This window comes from Halichoeres trimaculatus, unplaced genomic scaffold (genome assembly GCF_033239565.1).
Source record: "Halichoeres trimaculatus isolate MK-OKI-2021-1 unplaced genomic scaffold, fHalTri1.1 fHalTri1_scaffold_12, whole genome shotgun sequence".
In the NCBI taxonomy this organism is placed as follows: Eukaryota; Metazoa; Chordata; class Actinopteri; order Labriformes; family Labridae; genus Halichoeres; species Halichoeres trimaculatus.
The window spans coordinates 29,841,503-29,862,297 of NW_027437190.1; the positions used below are offsets into that span (position 1 = coordinate 29,841,503).

Here is a 20,795-nt window from a genome sequence, read left to right on the forward strand (position 1 = left end):
ACGCACTACATACTTTTTTTGACGTCATACTTAGTATGAGTAGTACGTTAGTATGCCATTTCGGACACAGCCTTGGTGTTACATGATGGGATTTGTTCTGATGTGACCTGATATAACTTGATGTGAGGTAATGTGGTCTTGGCAAGAGTTCCCTGTTTTCACTGAATCACTGTAACTGACAAAGACATTGCAGGAGCAAACAAAACTTGTGTGAAAAGTTGGAGTGGAAAAAAAAAATTTTAAGTGGAATCAAACAGACTGCAAAAAAAAAAAAATCTTATCAAGTGTTTTTGTTTTATTTTAAGTAAATATGGTCTTATTATATTTGATTTGAGCCACAGTCAACAGATCAGTCCAGAAAAATGTCTTGTTTCAAGTTGTTTAAAGACAAAATGAGGTCTGAATTGCTTGTAACAAGTGAAAAAAATCTGCCCATGAAAAAAGAAAAATTTGCTCGACAATTTGCTTGAAACTAAAAAAATGTCTAAGTAAAAGAAACTTTTCTCTTGTTCCATTGGCAGATTTCTTCTTACTAGTTTTAAGCAATCCAGATCTCATTTCTGTCTTTAATTAACTTGAAATAAGACCTTTTTCAGAACTGGTCAGGTGAATGTGGCTCATATTAAGTCCAAAAAGACATTTTCTACTGAAAATAAGACCAAAACCACTTCATAATATTTCATTCTTTTTGCAGTTTGTGCTCAGATTTTACACCAATACGACCGTGAAACAGTCTTCAGAGGGCTGCTTTTTGTCACTCTCCTCAGCTGTGATGCTCTGTGTCACGTCATGAACGTGGTGCAGGAAGTAAAGGAAAGAAAATCCACTAGAAGACAGTGTTTTTAAATTAAATTAGAGTTTTTATCAGTGGAAATTAGAAGGAACATGTATCTAAAGCGTGCATGTATCAGCTGACTCGTACACAGATCAGGCTGTAATGAAGATTCATAAACGTGCAGCTCTAAGGTCACCTGATTTCCTTCATTCTGTCTCTGCACTAGTCTCCAATTAACTTGTGGGACGTTCTGGCAGCAATCCACTGCGAATCGGCTTTTCCACCAATTTATGATTCATAGATTTAGGAATATCTGGTCTAAATTACTTTCTGGTTTGCCGTCGGAGAGCTGGTGACAGAAAGAAACCACTGTGTGCAGCTGTCTGTGTGGCCTGAAGTACAAATCTGCGGCTCCATTTTGCATAGACAAACAGTTTACAGCCTTATAAATCTCACATTTAACCGGCACATTTTTTCTGTCAGGGGCTGCATGAGAACGCCGGAGTGAGAAGTTTCACTCAGCATCGAGACGCCATCCGTAACGTAAACAAATCAGTGCAGGGGGAGCGGGGTCAGAGTGATGTATACACAGGCTTCTTATTCAGATTACACGTTTGTTTTTGTGTTTTAATACACGATTCCAGCTAAAATATTGACACAAGAAGACGATAAAGCACTCAAAATGTCACGTTTTTGAGAGGGTTTTTGCTGCTTATCTTTCAGGTCACTCAGACTTCTTATTTTAATGACCATCACCTCGTGACCTTTCAGTCAGAGCAGCTCTCCATGCAAAATAGATGACAGGGAGACTCAGCTCACCTCCGCCCTGCTCTCTGCCTGTGGAGTCAACTTTACAGCCATCGTCAGAGCTCACATATTACATTTTTCTCCCTAAACTGGAGTCAAATATTGACACACCAAACAAAATGATAATTACAGATGCCATCTGTGCGTTCCCAGCAGAGCCGTCTGTAACAAAGCCGTTTCTGTCTCGTGGCTGCAGCATCTTTTCGTCGTCTTGTGGCTCAAAGGTCTGGGTGAGAGGTCAGATTAGCAGCTATGGGCTCTTTTTTCACTCCTCTGCCTCATTTTTCGTGCACGTTTGCTGATGTTGACAGACGATCGGCCCTCAGAGAGTTGAAACACTAACCTCTGCTGCGGGCAGGAATGTGCTTTGTGTCGGGGCATGTTGGCTGGATTCAGATTGTTTTGTTCTCTTTCACAACAGGAGACAAAAGGAAATCAATTTGAGTCGATGTAGTCCAAATAACCGGAGATTTGAGGAGGTATGCGAGGGTAAAAGGTTAGCAGACGCTGTGTCAAGAGCGTTCAATAAATACATGAACAAATTTGTTTTGCTTTATCTCTGTTTACTTCTAATAAACTCGACTTCTCTGACCTTAAAGTCTCAAAGTATTATCTGTAAATCCGTGCACTTGAGCACGATTTTTTTCTCATGCTTTCAGACCTCTTCTTCTCATTTAACACTTTCTTTCAACCTTTTCTTTTCATTTTTTAACAGTTTATATGCAATCTGATCCGAGCTCTGATTGTTTCACACAATACTTGGATGTTGTAAGACTTTCTGCTCAAGTAGTTCTCCATGTGAAAGAAAAGAAGCTTAGTTTGTGGCAGAAAAATCCTTGAAGGCAGACCTTTCCCTCTGCAGGCCGGTAATTTTAACACATTACACCCACCGCCACGTAATGCAGGGTTTAGAAGGTCAGGGTCGTGTCAGGATAGGAAAAAAAATTGGAAAATTATATGTGCATTATTCCTTTAGATTTTTTTTTTTTTCATTTTTTTTCCCCCTCACTGTGTCATCATAAAGTATCAATATCAATCAAACAACAGTAAATGTGCAGGTGACCTTGTTTCTCTGACATAGAAGAAACAAAGATGCCATAAAAATACATTCATGATAATTAAAACTCTGACATACGAATTTTTTTTTCACCGCCTCCACACATCTTTCTCATTTCCACCTCTTATTACTTTTTCTTTGTGAACGTGAGTAAATCCAGCTGTCAATCATTGTTAAACGTGATGTAAAGCCTTGTTTTTAACCTTGTATAACTAATGAAAACGAAACTTTTCAGAAAAAAGAGGACCTGAATACAACACAGCCAAATGATGTCTTCAAATCACCACAACAATGATGTGAGAAACATTTCTAAGAGGTGTATTCATTTTTTAAAAGTTTGACCACAGCCCATCTGGAATGACTGGGGAGATGGAGTTTTTAACCTATACTGCAGCCAGCCACCAGGGGGAGCACTTTTTGTGGCGAACTCACTTGAGCTGAGCAAGATGATGTCCGTTTTTTTTTTTACAGTCTATGGTGCTGTTCCCTTTCTTGACCATCAGATGTCTTTCAAACCCAAGAACTTTCCTCTGGAACTACGTGGTATTATCGCACCTGAATATAAGCAGCACGTTCTAACGTTAGCTATTTAAACAGAAATTGGTAAACCCAATGTTTGTACTGTTGCATTTTGTCCCTATAATATAAGGATAGCAGACCCACGCTAATATCTGGCTCTTTTTTCTATTGCTGAAACAATATTAACACATGCTGGTGCAGACGCCAGATGAAACTCCAGGGAGAATTATGGCTTAAAAACACTGGATGCGTCTGCAGGGAATCTGCGTTCCTTTACGGCAAATGGATCAAATATGTTTCATTCAAATCAACATGTCAACTTACATGGGATCCGTCATTTTGTAGGTAATATGCAGCTATCCTATCTTTGACGGATGCGGAGCTGTGATGCATCAATTCAGCATAAAAAGATCAAGCAGAACAGGAAGTAGTGACCAAAAACTACCTAAAAACACCCAGAGACTTTCTCAATAAAACAGACTGTGTCAAAATCAGTTAGTATTTAGCTTGACTATGATGATTAACAGACATTATGAGCAGAGTCAGACCAGGAGTCAACAGGTTTGAGGGCTTACAGCCCAACATGAATGAAGAGAGACTTATCAATGGAGTGGGAAGTGGGAAACAGCTTGTAAGCGAGTTGACAAACGCATTTGAGACACAGCACAACGGAGTCGCACTGGAGACACATCCGGTGTATTTGAGGTGTTATAGAACAGAAAGTACGGTTCTTTCCAGATGTTCAGGAACTTTTGGGGGTGGAGCCTGCAAGCTGAACAATTCTGGTTGGTAGAGCATGTAGTGGTTTTAGTCACCCATCATCGTCCTCAATAAGTTCACAAACCGCTGTGATTGATGTGGTTTGATGACTCCTAACCAATGGTCTTCTTTGAGTCTGATAGTGTGAATGTGTCTCTGTCAGCTTCTGGTGTTTCATTTTAAAGAGTGACCCTGTAAACTGGTGACCTTCAGTGGATATCCAGTTCAAAATAGCTGTTGAATCCCAGTTTAGTTTTAAATATATTCATGAAATACTCTTGGCAAAATTAATATTTAATGACAAGCTTAAGACTTTTGAGGAGGATGCATCCTGCTGAACTTCAGGTTCATATTTTTAGGTAAACCCTGGACGATTTCTGTCATCTTCACAGCAAAAAACTGAAATCATATCAAGTGTTTTTGTCATATTTTCAGCAGAAAATGTCTTTTTAGAGTTGATATTAGCCACATTAATCTGACAAGTCCAAAAAAGTGTCTTATTTCTAGTCAATTAAAGACAGAAATAAGGTCTGAAATGCAAGAAGCATGCAAGAGAAAAGTTTCTTTTACTAAGACATTATTCTAGTTTTGAGCAAATTGTCGGGGCAAATTTTTCTTATTCCATTGGCAGATCTTTTTCACTTGTTACAACCAATTTAGACCTAATTTTTGTCTTTAAATAATTTAAAAGGGAAAAAAACACTTGATTAGATTTCGTTTTTTTGCAGTGTTTTTGCTTTTGATATGATGTTTCTCTGGTTGAAGCTGTCTGGAAAAAGAAAAACATTTTCCTCCTTCTTTTCATTCCCCTGCAAGTCACTCACTGTTTGGTTTAGTTGGTAAAGTCCCCTCTGCTCCTCGTGATGTAAACCTCTTCAGTGTCATCAAAAGAAATACCCAGTGAGCAAATCAAACCATCAGAAAGAAAACCGTACATTTCCAGAAAGAGGCGTCGGTGAGAAATTGAATCAGTTTCATAACCTTGTAAAACTCCTCACAGTTTCTGTAAGTAAAGGATCAGAGAAAGTTTCTGCTTCTCTCGCTGAATGCTTCAATAGAAAAACTTTCAGACTTTATTGTGTTGTCTCTGCTCGGTGGTGAAACTCATCTCTGTGTGATGCCACAGAGAAGAAAACTCGCAGACCTCAGCCGCAGTGACACGTCACATTTCATCTCCCATCACTCCAAACTAAAACCAAACACGACCCTATCAAAGAAAATCACTTTTCAGTCTTCACTCTCCATCTCGCTGCTGAATAAAGCCTGCACATCAGCCCTGCTGTGTGTGTGTGAGTGTGTGTGAATGAGTGTGTGTGCGTGGCTGTTTTGACTTTGCACGTCGGGCCTCTGAATGGTGGATTTGGCTTGGCGCGAGGTGCGGCGCGCCTGCGGGCTGACGTCAGGCCTGCATGTCGAGAGATGGCACGGTTGGATGATCTCTGCAGAAGGACATGCTTTGCTAAAGTTGGGACTGGGACGTGTCTCCACATGAGAGACGGCATGTGTTCTTTTTCCAACAGATGGCAGCGCTCCGGCGACTGCAGGGAAAAGACTGAAGACGGAGCGAGAGATGAGGGGGACAGTCTGTGGTTTTCCCCTCTGCTCCTCTTGTCTTTATGACTTTTGCTTTTTATTTACCCCTCACCACAGCCTGGGGACCGAAACGTGGCAAACCTTGTTTTTATTTGTCCCAAGACGGTGGTTTGATACTGGATCTGCCAGCGCTTTAGAGCCACGCTGGCCCAGAGTTCCACTGTTGTAAAATGTGCAGCAATAAAAGAAATCATCCCTCTGGTTCTCATTACAGCTTTGTGAAACGGCTTCTTTAATTCCTAATGTTTTGGAAGACTGTGACAGTTTCTTTTTTCTTTGCGATCCCTCTGTGTTGAAATCAGCCCTGTGCTGTTTCCAATCGGTGGTTTCTGAAGCTGCTCTGCTGGCGTGGCGCGCTCACATGACAATAAAAGTGAAGTATTTACTTTTGTTTTTCCTGGAGATGTGTGGGCCAGACCTCTGCAGCCGTTGAATCATCTCATAAGACGCTCTGCGCCGGCTGTAGTTATTCCACATCGGCTGTTTGTGGGGACAGTTTCAGAAAGAGAACATCTGTTTGCAGAGATAAACATCATCGCTGCATCGCGCCCATCCTCTCGTACCACTGGCTCTCTGTAGTTTTCCAAAATTTGGTGAGTTTAATTTCTCCTTTCAATCACGAGACCCAAACAATGCACAACTGGTGCATCAGAGGATGTGTCCAGTCTTTAAACCAGTTCATAGGAATGGAGACCAAAGACTGGGCCATGAAGCTGCTGAAATCATCACCACCGTATAACGGTTGAAGTTTCTCAAATCTCAATTGGGTTTGGACTGAACTACATCACCCGTCTGTTCCTGATACAGACAAATCAAGCTGATTGTCAGTGGGCGCCATATTGGAAAAGCTGGGCTTTGAGCCTCTCTACTAACAGCTGTAGGGCGCCTGTCAGTCACATTGGACAAACTTGTGATCTTAATATTTTTTATTAACTGCTGAGTTTGAAAAAAAAAAAAACACTTCTCTTACACTGCATGTTGATACTGAAATTGACAGTTCTGATCAGAGCTGCTTTTTGAACCAGGCTGTTAATATGTTTTTAATGCCGTAAAAGTCTGTTTTTATGGCTGGGTGTGTACCTGACTTCTGGTCTCTCTGCAGCCAGCCTCAAGCAAATTCTCAATCAACAGCAACATTTGGCACTTCCACATAGGCTTCATTTTTATTGGATGTTGCCCCTTGCTTGGCACGCTTTGTAGAGGTGGGCTTCATCATGGTTCACTTCATGTACAAGCATAAAGCACGTGGACAGTGTGTATGATCCATGATGTGTGATCACAGTGACTACTCTCCTCGACAAAAAATTTAAAAAATACCAGGGGTGTTAAGGCCGATTTATTCATTTTTGCACCTACACACCCTCGTGCGGTCCTTTTCATGCAGAAAATTTCCACCCTGTGCACACTCAGAAACTTCTAAACTGCTGGACAGAGATGCGCTGACAAGATGGCAGAAAACAGGATCTCCTAGTGGTCGAAGTGCAGCAATACAGGCAATCTGAATGACTCTTCACGTAGAGATCATAGACTGTATATAGAGTGGTTTTGGAGCCAAAATACTGCCGTCTCAGGCGCCACCATTGTAGCAGTTTGAAGCCAGAGTCTGCGCAGTAGAGACCATGAGGGATTCTGGGAGAATCTGAGCTGGGTGACAAAAATAACAATATTTTTTTTTCTTTCTAGAGTCTGATCACTTCCTGACTCTACCTCCCGACATATTTTACAAGCCCCGAAAAAAATACACGAGAACGGCAGCTGTCAATCATCGTTAATCGTTACATAAAGCCTCGTTTTTAACCTCGTATAACTAATGAAAACGAAAATTTTCAGAAAAAAAGAGGACTTGAATACAAGGCAGCCAAATAATATCTTCAAATCACCACAACAATCAGACATGAGAAACATTTCTACAAGGTGTATTAATGTTTTAAAGTTTGACCACAGCCCATTTGGAATGGCTGGAAAGCCGTATTTTTAAACCTATACTGCAGCCAGCCACCAGGGGGAGCAGTTTTTGTGTAGACCTCACTTTAAGCAAAGCAAGGGGACGTCCATTTTTTTTACAGTCTATGGTAGAGATCACTGTGATAACCGAGTGCTAAATAAATCATGAAATTGCAGCAGCTCCTTGCAGAGAAGAGTAAGTTAAAAGAACGTGGAAAAATCTCCGGGACAGATTTATAAATGTGTTGTAAACAAATGCAAACTTCTTCTACTCTCGTTCCATTTCTGGGCATCGTGTTTGCAGGGAAAGCAGAACACAGCCTTTAGAGGGCTGTGTCACACTGAAAGTACCTAAAATTAGTCTGAAATCAGCCAAAAAGTCCCTAAAGTTGTAGCAGTGCTCTTGGTGTCTCATTGTGAAGACTCTGATGAGATCGTGCCTTGTGTAAACAGACGCTTCACGATGACGTAGGTTGTCCATGTATGTGTGTGATACCTGCTAAGGTCTGGTTCATATGGGAGAATGGTTCATATGATACAGGACGGCCTCTGTATCACTCTCTCGTTTATCTTTCTTCTGCTCTTCTGTCCTTTTTCTGTCTGACAGTTAGGCTCCAGTCTCCACTATCACTACAAAATTAGTCACAGAAATCATTTTCGGCAGAAAAAAGCACAGATCTCTGTGTTTTATGTCTTCTTTCTTCTAAACTTGGTCAGCCAGCGTGGTGTTGTCATAGAAACTTAATCATGCTGTAAATCAATCTGGTCCTGGTCAACCCGATCGGGAAGCTAAGAAGTAGTAATTTAATATAACCTGTCACCAGGAATATTGGCGCTGATAATCTCATTTTAAAGTGTGGATAACAATTAGGCATATATCTAGAAAGGAGACTTTTTCAAGATCACTTTCAAACTCCTCACTTTTTCCCTTTGTTGCAACGAACCTGACAAGTATGTAATCTTGACCTCCTCAGAGCTCTCACTGAGCTCTCTTCAGCTTGTAAATAGAAGCTGAGTTGGGATATTCCAGTTGGACGACATCTCCAAAATTTGAGATTGCTAATCCAGTCAGGATGATTCTTTTCTAGGAATAAAGAGAGTTTTAAGGTTTTTCCATGGTTGAATCACCGCCTGAATCATCCAAATTATTCAAAAGCTTTTGTAAATTTCCGCTCTCATTAGATGAGTCAACACTCTGTACAGGAGCAGGAAAGTTGACATGCATTTGAATCTAATCAGCTGCTCCCTGAGCTCTGTGAGAGGATGTCTGCTCTGCTGCCTCAGTGTCACAGGTGCTTCATTTTTAAATGGATGACAGAAGTAGTCGAAGATGTTACACAACACACAGAGACACATGGATGCAGACTCATGCTGCCTCTCTTTCTCCACCCTCCTCCTGCAGGTAACACATGTCAGAATGGCCTCATGCCCGCGCTGGTGCGTCCCACCCTGCCCGCCGTCCAGACCTCACTGGGCATGAAGCAGTTCCTCCCGTTTCCATTGGATACGGCCTCAGCTGTGCGTCTCTTCCCTGGATTCAACACGGTGAGTCTCCTTTGTGTCATGTGATCTGCAGATAACTCTCCTCGCCTCTCGTCTTCGCAGGCGTGTGTACTTAAAGCTGCTTTTCTGCACACAATGAGAAGCTTTTAGCTTTGAGGCACCTTCCTCTGCTCCACGATCCCAACATTTATCTTCCTTTCATGAATTTTCGCTGTGATATCTACGCGTGAAACATCTCATAAAGGCGACGCTTTCAGGGCTCTTTAGTGGAAGCATTAAAAAGTGTTGACACTTGAGTTGAGAGCATCTTTCTGTGGGAGAAAACTTATGTTTTATTTAATACATTCAAGAGGATTTCTTCACATTTTGTTGCATTTCTATTATTGAAACCGTATAATCTAATCATGCACAAAAGCAGAGGAGCATCCATGGAAAACATTTGATTATTGTTCCAGTGCACTTTCTCTCTGGATGGTTTGCATACTCTGCCCCGTCTTGGTGATTTAATGGCAGCTCTGCCTCCAGGCTCTCAGACCAGCCCTCATAAAGGCAGAGCAGGTTGCTTCTCAGAGGAATTTGGCTCCACACCACGGCTCATCTCCTTGTTAACATTCACATCTGTTTTTATTTTCAGCACAAAACACAAGACGCGCAGTTTACCGGTCTGAATATGTTGGAAACAGGTTGGCACGTTTGTTGTCTGGCTGCGGCACAAAATGGTTCTCAGACATGAGTGCGCCTCTGAAAGATTTGATTTTTGACAGGAAATGCAGCTAAAAGCATCTTTTGGAGCATCATTCATGGGGATTTCCAGAGCTGTGAAAGTTTGGGAAACATTTTTTATGATGCAGAGACAGCAGTTTGAGTGTTTGAGTAGAGACAACGATGGAAGCAGTGTGAACAATTTGGTGATGGATTATTTTTCTGGTCTGGTAGATTCTTCAAAATCTTCTAATTAGGTTTCAGAAAAAGTACACTCTCAGTCCTGTGCTGTAACTGCTTTACTGTCCTCTGAGATCTGAGCTGTTGTTTGGTTGCATTTTTACCTTTTCACCCCTTAACATTTAAGATTAGCCAGACTAGTTTGTTTGAAAAACTCTTCAAAATCATCTTTAACAGCTTAGAAGAGTCTTTCTAAGTCTATCTTTGGATCCTTTTTCAGCATCAAACAAAAAAATCACCAACGTGCTACGAATGATTACACTGATTTTCTTTTAAAGTTTCTTTTGCAGCGCTTCTGAAAGATCTCTGATCTGTTTGTTTCTCCCACATCAGTCGTCCCCCTCTTTCTGCTTCAGGACAAAAAAATAAATATAAATGTGGGGTAATCAAAACCAAATGCGAAAGTAGTTCATCTTCTTATGAACTGTTCCCAAATCTCACCGTGCTCTGCTAATTTTTATTCATAGTTCGACTTCAAACCCAAATAATAAAGCATCAGTGTCCTTAAATGTTTTCATATTATAAGCACTGCTGAATGTTTTTAGTTTATAATCTAGAGCCTATAATGATAACAACTGTCTCCTGATGACTGATACAAAAAATTATGTTTTTTTTGAGGCATTGTCATATTTTAAGATGTATAATGTGTGTTTTTTGTATTTACTTCAGGAAGGCTAAGTCTTACTAAGCGAAGTTCCATTTATGAAAATATGTAATACATCTAATTTAAGTTATAATTTAAGTTACTTATGTTGGCTCACAAAAAAGCTAAATATGACTCTTTGAATGTCATTTATGTTATTAGTGTTTATGTTTTTATTACTGTAAACCATGGACACTTGTGTAGCCTCTAGGCTGTCAATCTAAACATACTTACCAGAAAAATCATTAGCCCTGTAGCATTATCGCCAAAGTCACGTTGCAAGGTTTTCAGAAAAGATGAAAAACATGCTGTCATATATATGTATTACTTTGTATCAAAATTTATAATACTATTCTAAAATGATATTTTCATTATTATTGTTGACTCATTTATTTATTTATTGACATAGTCAATTACGTACAGTTTGTATGTCTGTACATGGGAATGGGGGATGGGGAATGGGGCAGGCTTTGAGTCTCCACACTAAAAGCTATAGGGTGCCCATCAGTCACGTGACATGAGCTCTGCTTCTGATTGGGCGAACTTGTGTTCTAAATATCTCCTAAGGTGCAGAGTTAAAAAAAAAAAAAAAAAACACCCTTGCACAATGTGTTAGAAGGGAGACTTTTTTTGCAGTCACTGTTCACTCTGCTGAGCTTTGAGTAACTTTGAGAAACTTTAAGATACTTGTTGCAAACATCTACATGGGTAGCAGGGGCGGCGTCATGGGTGGGCCCAACAGTCCCCAGCCCACCCTCTTTCTGACATGCCCACCTCAAACTTTCCTTTGAAAAAGATACTTAAAAAAAATGGTTTTAAAGAAGAATATTATAAAATTTTGTCACTTTAAGCTTGGTTTGTTATTGTTAGATGCCCTGTCTTAATGAAATGAGCAAAGTTTGACAATCTTTTAACCTGTTGGTGAAAAAATTATGACTCTTTTGGTCTCATGTTATACTGGTAGGACTAAAGAATGATTTTGGGAAAGACTGTGGTTTGTTGTTTTTTATTTAACTATGGTTAATGTTGCTGCTCTTACAGCCTGTAATACAGGGAAAGTTGAGGTGGCGCAGCCCATTTGTGCGTTAGAGCACTACTCTTTGACTCTTTACCGTTGAGAGCCATTATCAAATATCAAAGGATTAAAAAGCAACTAAATCTTAAAAACATACATAGTAACAGTACTATATATCCATATATTAATAGATATTTACTAACTTTTTTAGTTTTTAACTAAACTGAAATCCTGGCTCCATCCCTGATGGGTGGCACCATTTTTGCTCCCTCTTTGCATTGTCACAGCTGCAGTTTTTCTCTGTTTGTAGTGCTCGATCTATTTATGTCAGTGTTTTCTGCTTCTGTCATGTTGGAAAGGGACACAAAACATGAAAGTCCTCAATCTGCATTAAAGCGGCTTTATTCATGCTCATGTTTCATGTTTCTTGAATCATTTTGTGCCTGATTGTGATGCCTTTTGTATAAACTTGAGGACGTTTTCCATCTTCTTGTTTTACTTGCAGCAGATGTTTTACAAAATTGCAATCATGCCATCCTCAAACACAGTGATGACGACTTAATGAAAGCAACTTTTATGGTTTGTTTTCATAGGAAGTTTGTGTTATCAGTAATAATAGTCACATTTTCCCTTTGATATTGTGCAACCCTTCTTATAGTTACCAAATGAATGTGCTCTTTATATCCAGAACAGTCATTATTCACAGATAAGCTATGCTCAGAGATAAGCAAAAACATGATTTTAACGAAGGCACAGGCTCCAGGCAGACATGGACGGAAATGCAACATATTGAGAAATCTGAGTTATTCTATAAGCGCTCGTTATTTTCAAACAGTCTGTTGCATTTCAGAGCCCCTCTTTAATTGATCGCTCCTCCCGTATTGATAAGTGGTATAAACAGCTCTCTGAAATGCAACGTTAGCATGTGGCTACAAAGACCTTATTGGATTTGCAATCTGTGAGGCGCTACTTTGCAAATGGAGCACTCAGCCGCTGCTCACTTACTGTACCAGCACATTGGTATTTATCTATTGATTTTTCTCTTTGAAAGTAGAAAGTAATTATGAGGAAATATGTGGCCTCGAACTACTCAAATCAGCTGGGTCATCAAGAAAATATGATGAGTCATAGAAAAAAGAGACAGATAAAAGGGTTTTATTCAGGAAAACTTTCTGTCTCTCCATCGTTTGTTAAATTATAGAAAGAGTTTGATTTGAATGAAACTGGAGAGAGTTGATATATGGATCACAGCTGGATAAGAGAGAAGAACCACGAGACATCAGGGAGAAATGTTGAGATAACCCCTGGGAAGACCAATTGTTTCAGCGAGGAGAGTTTCATGAGAAAGTTCAGGAATCTGCGTCCCTTTTCTCGCCCCGTCTAATCTGTATTTAACAGACTCGTCTGCAGATAATGAGTAATACACTGGGAGGCCTCCAAGTGGTGGAAAGCTGATACTAGATTAACACAAAGTAATCACCTCTCACTCTCAGCTGCACACACACACTCTCACACACTCTTTCCTTTTTTGTCTCAAAATTTCCTTGGAGCTGCTGATTGTCTGATCATTGGCAGAATGTGGAGCAGTCGAGTCGATCTCTGAAACCGTCTGTTTCACCAGTATCTGTTCTACATTCTGTTTTCCTGCTACAGAAACACTTTCAAACACTGTGCAAGTTTGGTTTCAAGGGTGCAACAAAAGCGCCGGTGTGCCAGCTTCGAGGTCTGAACGGGTTTCTTTATGTTACACAGAAGATGTTTTACAAATCGTATAAACAGAGCTGAAGAAATACAAGTCACTGGATGACAAATCCGTGCCACAGAGGAGCAAACCTGGAGTCAGGGGAGGATGTTACTTAAGAAAATAAAGTTGTAGAATTTTGTCATATTAAAAAGGAAGTTACAGTATTCTTTACCCAGGAGTTGAAACCTTGAAAACTGAAGAAAAGCTTCTTTTCCCCTGCCAATATAAGAAGAAAAGGGTAAAAAGAGAAAGAAGTGAAAGGTAAAAAGGCCGCAACGAAGGACAAGATGAAGCTGCTGTCAAAGAAACTAAGAAGGTTAAAGTACAAATAATGGATTAAAAAATGTCAGAAAACTGCAGGGATAACTGTTAAAAAAAGTTTTATGTAAAAGAAACTAAATTGATTTTTCATTGACAGAAAACTCCAGATGTTTTCAAGGTTTTCTTTTTTAAGTTTGTGCAAGATCAAGAATGAAAAGGGCCACTTTCATTCTTTAACATTGCCAAATCTGACAGTAAATCTGGAGTTAAACAAAAGACAAAAAAGATATAAAAAAGTGCAAAGTCAAATGATTTATGTGTTATATTCCATAGGTAAATCTAATGGTGGAAACAAATATTTAGTTTAGGTAGAGTTGTAAATAGAACAAAGATCAGATTTGAGATTAAACAATAAAAAAATACAAGACTGAAAACAATGAAATTAAGTATAAAAAAAGGAAAACAAAAATGCTTGAAATATTCACCAAAACATGGAGTGAAAATAAAATTTTATCCAGTTTTTTCAATTAAAAGTTGGTAAAAAAAAAACAAAACATATTTTATTCAACTCTCCATAGCTTAAAGGAGAGTTTTCCCTTGAAGTATGATGTAACTTATTTAAAAAAAAAACTGGTCCAAATAAGAACGTGTAAAGACAATAGACTGTAAAAAAAAAAAAAATTGTCATCATCTTGCTCGGCTCGAAATGAGGTTGCCACAAAAACTGCTCCCCCTGGTGGCTGGCTGCAGTATAGGTCAAAAAATCCGGCACTCCAGTCATTCCAGATGGGCCGTGGTCAAACTTTAAAAAATTAATACACCTGGTAGAAGTGTTTCTCACGTCCGATTATTGTGGTGATTTGAAGATTTCATTTGGCTGCCTCGATTTCAAGTCCTCTTTTTTTCTGAAAAGTTTTGTTTTCATTAGTTATTCAAGGTTAAAAACGAGGTTTTACGCCACGTTAGACAATGATTGACAGCTGCCTTACTTGTGTATTTTTTTCAGGGATTGTTAAATAAGTTGGGAGGTAGCGTCAAGAAGTGATTAAACTCTGAAAGAAAAAAAATCATTATTTTTGTCATTGGCCCCACTCAGATTCTCCCAGAATCCCTCACAGTCTCTACTGCGCAGACTCTGGCTGCACAACACCTGCCAATGACTGCACCTGTGATGGTGGTATTTTGGCTTCAAAACTGTTCAATGGAAAATGGCAGAGCCACGCTGTCCACTTTATATACAGTCTATGACAAAGACATAATAAGTTCAAAGAATAAACTAAAGGAAACTTTGTAATGTAGTTGGATGCAGTCATCTTTAGTTAAGTGCAAGATTTAATGGCAGGTCTTCGTTGACTTTCTTAAAACAATGTTTTCTGAGGCACTGTTGGCTCATTGTGTTTGTGGTCAGTGCAGTGGTCTTTGGTTAGGCTCCAGGCCACAGTCTTCCCCCTTCTGTGCTCCCCATGTTTCCAGTCTCTCTCCAGCTGTCCTATCAAGTCAAGGCAAAAATGCCCAAAAAAACAACTTCTGATTTTCTTTTTAATTTTTTTTTTCAATCCTAACTCATTGCCAAAATCCATTGGATGATTGCAATTAATTGCACTTTCGTATTATATTTAAATTTGTCATAGTTTTGTACTTCACAACAGCTTTTATTTCCATATCAGTAATAAAATGCAGTCCTTGTTGTCTTGATTTTGAAAATTTGATTGATACAATGAAGTAAAATAAACGACCTTGACTTTTAGATTTATGATTTAGATAAATGCTGCTCTGCCTCTCCTCTTTTAATACTCTTTTTAAGACTTAGTTGTTCACTTTGGCTTTTGGCACAGGTTAGCCACTTTTATTGAATCTTTTATGTCTATTTATATTGTTGTTTTATGCTTATAAAGTTTTTATGGTTTAATTGTTTCTGACGTTGTACTTTTAAAGCACTTAACATTGCAAAACTCTCATTAAACGTCCAGCAATTCCCTGTTAACGCAACTGCATGCACTTTTCAGGAGTTCCACTTTGATCACAATACGCCAAACAGAGAATGCCCTTTATTAAACCCTAGTCCGCCACAGTGTAGACTGTCCTGCATTGAGTCACATTTCATTTAACCAGTGCTTCAGTTTGTTTTCATCCACAGGTCTGTGGACATTTTCACTCTGTAGGTTTTTGTGATGCGGCTGCACCTGTATGCTTGGCTTGCAGCTTAAACTCCAAGTTCTCAGGTGGTATTTTAATCCCTTTTAGTGACAAAAAAGTATGCGAGACTTGTCAACTGAGCTGCCTGAGAGAGTTCGTGCAAAGTCAAAAGCACAGTGGTGTTATTTTCCATCACAGCAGCAAAGAAAGACAAAAGAAAGCTTGTTACACTGACAGCCCTAATATAAACCTATGTTTAAATGACAGTTACCAGGGTTTTCCTGGGTTATGTGTATGATACACGGCAGACTCTGGGTTCAACGACACAATGAATGACAGCTTGGAAATTTTATATATAAGAAAGCTGTGCATGAAAGATAGTGTAAAGGAAACAGAGAAGTAAAGATTTCAAGTTTTTTTTAACTAAAAACTTATCTCTGCCTCCACATACGGGCGTGTCAGCTCCAGTCAGGCGCTTTATTAGAAGATACAGATCCGTGATCACTCTTGTGCACAGAATGCAAACAGCTGTTGGATTGGCTGCAGCAGGTTTTGTGATTTACGGATGCAGCTGAAGCTAAGTTTCCCACTTAGGCTCTGCTGGGTGAGGTCAGACTTGTTTACGTGCCTCCAGGGTCCAATAAACACTTACATGTCCTCATTTAAAGAAGAAAAGAAGAAAAGCGTATAGACGATGATGACATTAGTTCCATTAACACGCTGCAGGAATGAGGACACACTTCATCCAGCGAAAGGTCTCATTACTGGAAGGGTTTTTTTGGCATGTGGAGTTAAAAAAAAACGCAGTGAAAGCGTGTCCACACCTGCATGAAATGGGACTTATACCAAAGTCTGTTGTTGAGCTTTTGCACAATCTTGTTCAGGGCTGAGTGACACGATCAGGAAGTCCTTAGCTGCGGGGAAAGAAAGATGTTTGTTATCAGATTTTCTCCCTCCTTCCCACTCATACTCTCTCCTCTCCTCATGGGTGTTTTAAAACAAAGAAATGTAACTGAAAAATGTGGCTTCAGGGCTTAAAAAAAGGCCCCATGCATGTAAGTACACGTGCTCAGAGACACACGGGGGGCAGGGAGGTCTCAGGCGGTGTTGGAGGGAGATCTCAGATAATAGAAAAGCTGTAGTTCAGGGCAGGGTGGAGGAGAAGTTTAGGATCAGGCTGTCGTGTAGTGGTCGTGTTTTTATTACCAGGTGTTGAGAAGTTTATGAGCCACTTTTATGCCCGTTCTCCCACCTACACAAAGCTGCTGATTGATTCGAGACTCTGTTTTTATTGATGTCTTATTATAGACTGTCACATTTCAGTGCAGGTGTTGTTTTTGTTATACAAACAGGGATTATGTATCCATCTATTTATGCTAATGGACCGTACTACAGCACTAGTCTGGTCTTGTAACTACTCAAAGCAGCATTCACATGCAAAGTGCTCCAAAGTGGGTGCAGTGTCTTGCCTGAGGACACTCAGACGGAGCTGGAATCAAACCACCAACCTTCTGATTGAGAGACAACCCACTGTACCACTGAGCCACACATGCCCCCTGCATTTAACAAAGCCTGCTGCTTTATTTAGCCTTTTCAACACTGTAGCACATCTGCTCTCTCAGTCCTTTCTTTATATTAAACTCAAAATGATTTTGCATCAGTGTAATGATGTATTTTTTTAATCATCTTCCAAAGAGAAAAGTGAAATGACTTCATCTTCCATGCTTCAAAATTTTATTAGCTGTACATTTGTGCTCATGAATCAATCAAAAAAAGTGCCATCAGTTATTCATTTTCATCACAGCACTCATTTGTTTGGACAGATGAATCGTTTATATGAAAATATTAACACTATTAAGATTCAAACATTAGTTTATGGGATGTCAAAGATGACAGATGTGTAGCTAGTAAATTTGATCTTTATTGGATCTTAATCTGATGTTTCTTTATGCTGTACCAGTTGTGAAACAGTTGTGGTGTTCTAATCTTGTTTTTCATACAGATCACCTGCAAAGCAGTTTGTGTTTATTTCTGTTAACATTGTATTTGTCACATTTATTGATTTGTTCATGCAACTGTGGAGAGCCTAATTCCTTAAAGGGACAGTATATTGTGTTATACTGTATAATGTAACAGAACATAATGTATTGTATCATATGTGTACATGCACGTGCTTGATCAAAGAGTCTAAAGGTGCCAAAGTGTGGCGTAATGCAGTGTAACCTAATACAAAGCAATGAGTTGTTCAGTATGGCCAAAAGCCAAAGTACCCCCGTCACAGGCTCTGCCTTTATCAGCTGATGAGCAGGTGATGTGCAGCAAGTGTCTGCGCAGTAAAGGCTATGAGAGGCTCAGAGAGAATCTGAGTGGAGCCGGGCGACAAAAATAATAATTTTTTTTTTTCCTTTTGAATACCTAAACCCTTCTTGGCTCTACCTCCTGACATATTTTACAATCTCTGGAAAAAATTCACAAGAATGGCAGCTGTCAATCATTGTTAAACGTGATGTAAAGCCTTGTTTTAACTACTTATGACTAATGAAAACAAAACTTTTCAGAAAAATGAGGACCTTAAAGTGATACTCTGGGATGGAACAAGTTGGGTCCTATCACAAGGTTTAGGGCAGAAATTACCCCTACAGCAGTGTTTCTGTGCAGCAGAAGCCCAGAGCGCACGCACCAAACACCCCCTCCCTGCTCGTCTGCCGGTTTCCTCTGCACTCAGACGAGGCCAATTTTTACTTGACCAAAAACACAAATAAACGGACTCCCACCGAAAAAATCTGATATCGGTTTGCATTCACGCTTTATTTAGAGAATTTTCAGCACGTTACTTTCACACAAAAACACCGCTAAATAAGGCTCTAGTTCTCATCGTGTCGTAAAACGGCGCTACCTCCGCTGCAGAGCCACAGCTGGCTACGAGACGCTCGCCGCTTAGTATATCAGTCCGAGCGCGCGGCGTGCCAGATATAAACAAATGCAGGTAGTCTGCCAAGACGAAGAGACACAATGAGAACTAGAGCCTTATTTATCGGTGTTTTGTGTGAACGTAACACACTGAAAATTCTCTAAATGAAGCGTGAATGCAGACTGATATCAGACTTTTTCGATGGGAGTCCGTTTATTTGTGTTTGGTCAAGTAAAAATTGGCCCAGTCTGAGTGCAGAGGAAACCAGCTGACGTTCAGGGAGGGGGTGTTTGGTGCGAGTGCTCTGGACGTCTGCTGCACAAAAACACTGCTGTAGGGGTAATTTCTGCCCTAAACCTTGTGATAGTACCCAACTTGTTCCATCCCGGAGTATCACTTTAATACAAGACAACCCAATAATATTGTTGTTAAGTGGAAGTTACAATAAGGATGTCTTTCAATCTGAACTCTTTACTGTTCATGACTTGCTATTTACAGACAAAAAAAGGGGGTGGATAAAACCATAGACTGTATAAAATATTGACGTAGTCTCCGCGACGTCGCCTGTCTGTTTCTGAAACAATAAAATGAAGCCGACCTGCGGACACAGCCACATTCGCTATGATGCCAGTTGGGAGTTTTTCTTCGAGGAGCTATAGGGTGCTTACTGGTCACGTGACCTGAGCTGTGCCTCAGATTGGACAATCAAATGATCCTGATAACTTCTAAACCACAGAATTGGAAAAAATTCTCCCACAGTACAGTGTGTGCCGATAGTGAAATCAGTTTTTTAGACCCAAGCTGTTTTTTGACCCAGGCAGTAAATATGTTTTTTGATGCTGTAAAAGTCAGTTCTTATAGCTGGGTGTGTATATGACTTCCAGTCTTTCTGCAGCCAGCCTCAAAGGGATTCTCGATGAGCAGATTCTTTTAGCACTTCCTCAAAGGCTTCATTTTTACAAACCGGATGTTGCCCCTTGGGTATAACACAGACTTCTGCATCGAATGCCTCACGTTCCAACAACAACAACAGGCTAACATCAATAACATTGACATACTACTCTTTTGAACTTCAGAATAAAAGCTCTTCTTGTAGCACAGGACATATGTGTCAAACCATCACCATAGCAGTGTCACGTTATATGCTCTTAATCGTGCGAACTTTGTCTTTTAACACAACTCAGGTAACTAATAAACAGATAACCACTATATCTGATTGTTACAGCTAACAACATTTTATAACGAATGTCTTTAAATCACCAAAACAATTGGAATTAAAAAGAAATTCTATGAGATGTATTAATTTTTTTGAGTTTGACCACAGCCCATCTGGAATGACTGGGGAGATGGATTTTTGGACCTATACTGCAGCCAGCCACCAGGGGGAGCAGTTTTTGTGGCTACCTCACTCCGAGCCAAGCAAGATGACATCCATTTTTTATACAGTCGATGGTTGCATCACATTGCACCATACGATAACAGCATAATATTATAATATATTGTACCATAATGTAACATCACACGTCATAATTTTACCAATGTAAATTTCTTAAAGCATGAACCAAATATAAGTGAAATCTAAGCAGGTTTAAAAAGACTGTATTGACAATCTTTTGTGGTTTAATTTTAAAGCATTTTAGTGTTGAGGTACCTGTCCTGTCAGTGTGTTTCAATCACTTACTTTGTCTTGATTTAATTCATGGACAGTCAATGGAAACTATCTTGGGCCATGTTCCTGTTTCCATGTTTCCTGGAGGGTGAACTTTTCAGATAAAACAATAGTAACAGCGACCCTCCTGCTGGAAACCAATGGTATCTGTTGCAATCAGCATTTTTGGCTTTGTCAAAGTAACATTCATCATCATCAAGGAAAGAGCCCAGTGTTTTGGTTTGTTTCACTCCAGGACCAGAACTTGGAAACAAGCAGCTAAAATGACCTCATGGTTCTCTGCGAACACTAATGAAACATTCGGTGAAAGACTTCAAGTATTTCCTCAACCATTTAAGGAGAATTTTATCTTTCGGCTGATGTGAAATTGTCAAACTTTATCACGGTACATGAAAAATGCAGCAGTTAAACTTTAAACAGTGTTCGTGCCTGGTGTGATATGCAGACCTGTTTTCAAACTCCTGACATTTAAATGCCTGATGATGGCGTGTGGTTACTTTGCTGCAAAGAAACAGAG

At 39.7% G+C, this 20,795-nt stretch overlaps 1 protein-coding gene across 3 annotated transcripts in view; it reads left to right on the forward strand.

The window, feature by feature from the left end:
• The window catches only part of znf385d (zinc finger protein 385D), a 293,782-nt gene that overhangs the window by 161,193 nt on the left and 111,794 nt on the right, over positions 1-20,795 (forward strand). For all 3 annotated transcript variants that reach the window (XM_074682772.1, XM_074682774.1, XM_074682773.1), the window contains one exon: positions 8,857-8,999. In XM_074682772.1, coding sequence (XP_074538873.1) covers positions 8,857-8,999 — 143 coding nt within the window. The remainder of the gene's footprint in view (positions 1-8,856; positions 9,000-20,795) is intronic.